The 6,775-nt window shown below is 45.6% G+C and overlaps 2 protein-coding genes across 2 annotated transcripts in view; one reads left to right on the top strand and one right to left on the bottom strand.

Moving 5' to 3' along the window:
• LOC127002172 (uncharacterized) overlaps positions 1-465 on the bottom strand; it is a 10,358-nt gene extending 9,893 nt beyond the window's left edge. The window contains exon 1 of the mRNA XM_050867860.1: positions 211-465. Coding sequence (XP_050723817.1) covers positions 211-361 — 151 coding nt within the window. The 5' untranslated portion in view covers positions 362-465. The remainder of the gene's footprint in view (positions 1-210) is intronic.
• Positions 1-6,334, top strand: part of LOC127002173 (uncharacterized) — a gene marked incomplete at its 5' end in the record, with an annotated part of 28,955 nt that extends 22,621 nt beyond the window's left edge. The window contains 4 exons of the mRNA XM_050867861.1: positions 1,002-1,127; positions 3,736-3,866; positions 4,165-4,310; positions 4,986-6,334. Of these exons, the coding sequence (XP_050723818.1) occupies positions 1,002-1,127; positions 3,736-3,866; positions 4,165-4,310; positions 4,986-5,160 (578 nt within the window). The remainder of the gene's footprint in view (positions 1-1,001; positions 1,128-3,735; positions 3,867-4,164; positions 4,311-4,985) is intronic.
• Between the last annotated feature and the right edge of the window lie 441 nt (positions 6,335-6,775).

Raw genomic sequence — 6,775 nt, 5'->3', positions numbered from 1 at the left:
TACTACAAATTCTGCGGGCTGTTACAAATGAGTCCAGCAGCGGGTCGCCCAACACAAGGACAACTGCATATTACTTTCAAGAGCCAGGCCCCCAAGGCTCATATGCTGCCTGACTCAAATAATGGTGTTTTGTCTCGTGCCAGGACGATAGTATTAGGTGTAGGTAGCCAGGAACACCAAGGCTTGTCCCAGCTAAAAATGCTTGCTTACCTGTGTTGAGAAAATGCCCTTCCTCCATATCCCCGTCGTTCGCCAGCCAGTACGGGGAGCAGAAGGAGATCACTATGGAGAGGAAGGACAGCAGGAACACGCAGGGCCCCCAGGGGTGCGTGGTGGGCTCGAAAGTCTCGTAGGAACTCATAGTGCACGCTTTATAAACAAAATATTCCCTGCCACTCCACAGCACCTCTCACTCCCGTGTTGTGTTGACGTCTTGGGGCGCCACCCGCTGATGCCAACAGCCTCCACGCCAAAGAACTAAATCATGAAGAAACCTTTTATTTCCATCGACCAAGGTGTTCAGCCTGTGGTCACTGGGAAGGTCGCTGGTGCACATGTCTATCAATGGCCGGTGACCGGTGTTTAATGTCTCGTTCATGGACATTTTAAGGTAAAGATGAATCGTTGCAGTTACCTTTGCGGCGGTGCCGCTTCTCCCTCACCTCCACAGGTGAAATCACCGAACACACACCGCTTTGTAAAGCTTATATACACCTATATGCTGCGTTGATAACATTGCCCTGCATCATTATATTTATTTAAAAAATATATATATGTATTATATTTCATTACAGGCGTATACAAGCAAACACCCATAACACGAGACCAGCACGGGATCAGCCCATGGTGAATTACACACACACACACACACACACACACGGGATGCCTGTCCTAATGTATTTAATATTTATACTTATTTGGTATTTTATTCCTTTTCTCTGTTATCTGACTTCCTCATGCTTTCCCTCCCCGCGTGACCACAGCCTCTCCTCCTCCTGCAGTGTGGTATGAGCCGACGGACGTGAAGAAGGCGGCCAAGCCCTGGGAGGGGGGTCGGGGCAGCGCCGTCACATTCACCTCCCCCAACCTGAACGAGCTGCGGGCCCTCTGTGCCTTCCTCCACCTGGGTGAGTCACGCCCCAGACAGCTCACCACCCCACCCTCACCCAACGCTCATCCCCGCCCCATCCCTCTCCCAGGCCACTCAGCACACCCTCATTATCCCCTGCAGCCCATCCCACCCCCTCTATCCTCAATACCACACCCACTCTGATAGAAGACAATCCCAAGACATCTCACGTCGTCACCCCAATTATCGCCCAACGCTCACCCCTGCCTCATCCCTCCCCCAGACCACCCACCACACCCTCATCACTCCCTGCACCCCATCCCACGCCCCGTATCAACACCACACCCAGGAGTCTCATTTTTTAAACGTCATATTAGCTTTTACCAACAACAATGTGGCTGACTTGTCTTTTTAACCCATTTTTAGAGACTGTTTTTTTATATTACTATTTTTATGTCGACTGAACTCTACAAATCCAGCACTTGTAACTAATTCTGTCCCGAAAAAAGAAATCAGAAAGCCAAAATTTTCACATTGCTGCTAATAAATACAAATACAGCTTTTACATAACTCAGACAAGACCTACCCCATCCCCCACCTTAATTAAACACCCACCCAAGATCTAAAGAATTTATTTAGACCTTGCTCCCACCCACGCATCCACCCAGCAGCCCTCTCCCACGTCAATCCTCCGTCCTCTCCACGTGATCCCCCGTTGAAGTTTCCAGTCCCCTCTCAATGGCTTCATCTCCCACGCCCATCACGTCCCTGGCACTCCCATCCGGCAGCTTCTCTATTGTTTGCACTCCACGGCCGCCGCACTCCTTCCTACGACTTAAGCTACATTTGGTTGGTTTTTGGGGGCCTTCCTCTGCCTCTGGACCAGGGAAATACGGGTCTTTTTTTCCTAATTATCTCCCTCTAACCCTATATAAGCACATTCATATATGGGCTATCTTCCTATATGGCCCATTTTCTCTTTTTCATCTCGTTAGACATCTTTATTTTTTATCGTATTTTTGACCGCTTCGCCGCCTAAGCACACACATTTCACAAGGCTTTCATAGGAGTTTCGGGCCGTTCCATGAGTACTTGTATGACCCTTGTAGTAGACTGACAAAGCTTCTATACCCTGAACCTGTAAAAACACTCCTGAAAACTTGAGTCTCTTTTTCGGCCTTTGAGAATACTTGGGTTGGCATTATGACACTTTCGCTTCTCACATCAGCTATTTCTAAAGGTCAAAGAGAGGGTCAGTCGGGTTCTAATGAGTGTTTCTTCAGGTTAATGGTACAGAAGAAGGGTCAAACTACTACCGGGGTCAAAAAACTACTCCTGGAAATGCCCTCAACTCTTACGAAAACCTTGTCAAATATGTGTTCTTGGGCGACGATATGTTTTATAATACGACTCTTGATGTGAGAGGCGAAGACGTTTGAAAATAAGGGCGTCACGGGTCCACCACACCGCACAAAGGCTGCCTGCGTGAGTCACTGCTGATGGACTGACGTAAGCGCTGCCGACTGCTGGTGGAGACGCGACTCAGTGTCATAGTGGACATGCTTGTATCTCGCCTCTTCTTTGTGTTAAATCTCGTGTATGGTAGGAGTTGGTAGTTTTGGGTGTTTTAAGGAGGGGGTGAAGCGAATACGGTTAAATTACCTGTTTTTTGTGTTTTTTTGTCATGATGCAGAAGAAAATAATTGTCTCTCTCTCTCTCTCTCTCTCTCTCTCTCTCTCTCTCTCTCTCTCTCTCTCTCTCTCTCTCTCTCTCTTCATCCATGTGTCTATCTATCTATCTACCTATCTAACTGCCTATTTATGTATTTATCTTTATCTATCTGCATCTATCTATCTCTGTCTCTCTCTCTCTCTCTCTCTCTCTCTCTCTCTCTCTCTCTCTCTCTCTCTCTCTCTCTCTCTCTCTCTCTCTCTCTCTCTCTCTCTCTCTCTCTCTCTCTCTCTCTCTCTCTCTCTCTCACACACACACACACACACACACACACAGTTCATTATCAGCTAATATTAGGATGACCTCACGCCACAAACTCGTCTGTCTTCTCTATTTAGTCAAGCAGTCATGACGCGTGTTTGCTCTCGACTTTTTTTTGTTTGTTTTGCCTTTATAGTCGAAGAAAGGAGAAACATGACGTTGATAAATGTTTACTGTTGACACATACCCTTGCATGTGTCAACCAAATAGATAGATAGAGGGACAGATAGATAAGTAGATAAAGAGAAAGTATTAAGTATGTACGTAAAGATTGGTTGATATAATTTGGATATTTTTTTCACTCATTATTTACTCATTAAGCGTGCATGTTCCTGGAGGTATGTCGTTGTTCAATAAAGTATAGGCAATTAACATATCATACAATCATTCAGTAGTGTTTTAATGTGCTATTGGTCCTTCTTCGAAACCCTAACGATACCTAAGCATAAAAACACTACCATTATACACCATCGATTAGAATTTCACGCAGCTCTTTTGATAACTTTTGGGGCCTGAGAGGAAATCGGTCAACACTTTTCTGCTACGGCTCTGACCCAAAGTATATAGTAATAAGAGTAAGGGAGGGTAGAGTAGAGTAGTAGTAGAGAGTAGAGTAGAAGTAGATAATAGAGTAGCCACTTGAGAGCCTCGCGCGCCTTCCCTCCGTCCACAGGCGAGGTCGGGGAGGCGCCGGCGAGGGGCGAGGACGTGCCCCAGTTTGTGAGGAGTGTCCTGCGCGCTGCCGCCCCGCTGTTGGACCACGCCGCGGCCCTCATGGTCACGCTGGGCTCCCAAGGCTTCGTGGTCAGTGTGTGTGTGTGTGTGTGTGTTGACGTTGCTTCAGTTAATTCAATAAGTGCAACGCAATTATAAGTACTCGTACCTGTCACATGAAATCAACATAAATATACCTGGTGTGTGTGTGTGTGTGTGTGTGTGTGTGTGTGTGATACGTTATTGTTTTCTTGCGCAATAGGTACACGTAGAACACACAGAAGAAGAAAAAAACACATATATATCACCATCAATTAGAATGTGTGTGTGTGTGTGTGTGTGTGTGTGTGTGTGTGTGTGTGTCACGTAAAGGAACCTCCACCCTCAGATCCTCCGTCGTTCTCCTGCCGGCGGGGAAGACGAGCCGCTGCTGCCGGTCCCGTCCTGCCCTGGGCGAGGCGCCGAGCCGGTGGGGCTGTACTTCCCGGCGCTGCCCGCCCCGCACGTCGCCTCGGTGTCTGGGGCTGGGGACTGGTGGGTAGAGAAATGGGGCGGGGACTGGGGGAGCCTGAAGTGTTGAGTGTTGAGTACCCGGCCCGGTGTGGGTTAGGTTAGGGTAGGTTGGATTAGGTTAGGTTGAATTAGATTGTTTGGTTTGGTTAGGTTAGGTTGGTTTAGGTTAGGTTGGGCTAGGTTAGACTGGGTTTAGTTAGGTTAAGATAGGTTTGGTTAGGCTAGGTTGGGTTGGGCTAGGTTAGGTTGGGCTAGGTTAGACTGGGTTTAGTTAGGTTCAGATAGGTTGGGTTATTAGGTTTGGTTTGGTTAGGCTAGGTTGGGCTAGGTTAGACTGGGTTTAGTTAGGTTAAGATAGGTTGGGTTATTAGGTTTGGTTTGGTTAGGTTTGGTTGGGCTAGGTTAGGTTGAGGTAGGTTAGGCTGGGTTTAGTTAGGTTAAGATAGGTTGGGTTAGGTTAGGTTAGGCCAGGTTTAGTTAGGTTAAGATAGGTTGGGTTGGGTTAGGTTAGTCTGTGGTTTAGGTTAGGCTGTCTATCTATCATTCATATCACGGAAGGCTGTAAAATTAAGGTTTCACGGGGTCACTTCTTACTAATATCATCATTAGTGTTATCATCATTAAAGTATATTTCTCGATCGATAAAAATGTCCCAAGTATCTGACCTAACCTTCCCCTTGGCCATACCCCACACAGCTTGGCGGCAGGGTTCGTGGCGGGCGTCCTTCGCGGCGAGCCTGTGGGGCGGTGCGCGGCGGCTGGACTTCGGGCGGCCGGATTCTCCCTCGCTGCCCTGCCCGCCGTACCCGACACCCTCACCCCCGAGATCCTGGCCGCAGACCCCCACGCCTTCTCCGTCATACGCTTGTGATGTAACGCTGCAACTAAGACTGAACTAAAGGGACCAGTGCCATTTTTTAAGCAGACTAAAAGTGAATGAATAAGTCACTTGGTGGGATTATGCTAGAGTCTTCGGGTTAAATTCTTTAATTAACATTCCGGGCCCAAGCTCACATATTTGACAGGGCTTTCATAGGAGTTGTGGGCATTTCCAGGGGTAGTTTAATGACCCTGGTGGTAGTTTGACTCTTCCTCTGTACTGTGAACCTAAAAAAAACACCCATGATAACACGATTGACCTCCTTTTTGGTCTTCGTGTGTGATTCATGGTACAGAGGAAGCGTCATACTACCACCAGGGTCATTAAACCACCCCTGGAAATTCACCCTCAAGTCTTTTTATGCTTTGGGATCAGTATATAGTTTTGAAGGTCTACGGGTGTTGTTATTATGTCAGGGCCCGTCTCTTGTGTTAGCGAACGGATATATATTTACAGGAAGGGAAGCTTACGACTCTAGTGAAAGATATGTAAGATTATGCTCAGTGTGTATCTCAGCGGGGCAGCCTAATATTACATCTCGCTATTACTTGGTCTTAACACATTCCCTCATTACGAAAGTGACCTCTCTTTTGGCCACTCCTCTCCACTTTCTTATCGTAGGAACATTTTTCTTTTACATCAGAGGACACGGCTCAAGGGCAATAAAAAGAGTACAAAAAAAAAGCCCGCTACTCGCCGCTCCTATTGTTGTTGTTATTTATATTTCCCCTTGAGATGCTTCCTTTACTGTAAAAAAAAGTGGGTATAGAATTCAACGTGCCAGATTGTCGTACTCAGACGTTCATATTTACCGACTTCCGACCCAAAATCTGTCTCCTGGTCCCTAATAACAAGATTAATTTATATTCATCGTTAAAATAGTTAATTCCTGATGTTTCTTGGCAATAGTTAGGCGTCAGAAACCGGTAAATACCATGCTCTGAGTACGATATCTGGCAACGGTGGTATAAATGGGTACAGCTTCTCTCGTTTCTATCCCTTCCTCAGCTTCCCACAAGTCGCTCTAACTATCTTCCATATATATTTTTAAAGCAATTTCATGTATACCTGTTTTTTGTTCAGTGTACTTGCAAAGGTTATTTTCTGAGGTTTAGTAAAATATTGAATCAGCGAAGTTGTGTTGGATTTTTTTTATTGAGCCGGATTTCAGGATTATGTGTGTGTGTGTGTGTGTGTGTGTGTGTGTGTGTGTGTGTGTTTCTTTTTTTTTACGTTCTTCCTTTTTTCAGTTTGTTTTCTCCTGTTTTCCTTTTGCTATTTCAATTTTCTTTTCTTTTTTTCTCTTTTTCTTTCTTTCATTCTTTATTTTTTATCTTTCTGTTTTTCTTTACTTTTTCCTTTCTTTCTTTCGTTCTTTCTCTTTTTCTCTCCTTTATTTTTTATTTATTTTTTCTAAACTTTTCTCTTTCCTTTGTTTGTTTGTTTCTTTCTTTCTTCGTCTCAGTTTCTTTCTTTCCATCTATCTATCTATCAGTGACGCAGTTATTGACATTTATTTATTTAAGGGCAATCAGATCCCTTAACCTTGGGCCTTGAACCTGCAAGTCACTCGTGTTATCCCTTCCAAGGCGAGGTGTGTGGAAAC

The sequence above is a fragment of the Eriocheir sinensis genome, chromosome 22, assembly GCF_024679095.1.
Source record: "Eriocheir sinensis breed Jianghai 21 chromosome 22, ASM2467909v1, whole genome shotgun sequence".
Classification (NCBI taxonomy): domain Eukaryota; kingdom Metazoa; phylum Arthropoda; class Malacostraca; order Decapoda; family Varunidae; genus Eriocheir; species Eriocheir sinensis.
Note: the sequence above shows the minus strand (reverse complement) of the source record. Positions and strands in the feature narration are given on the sequence as shown.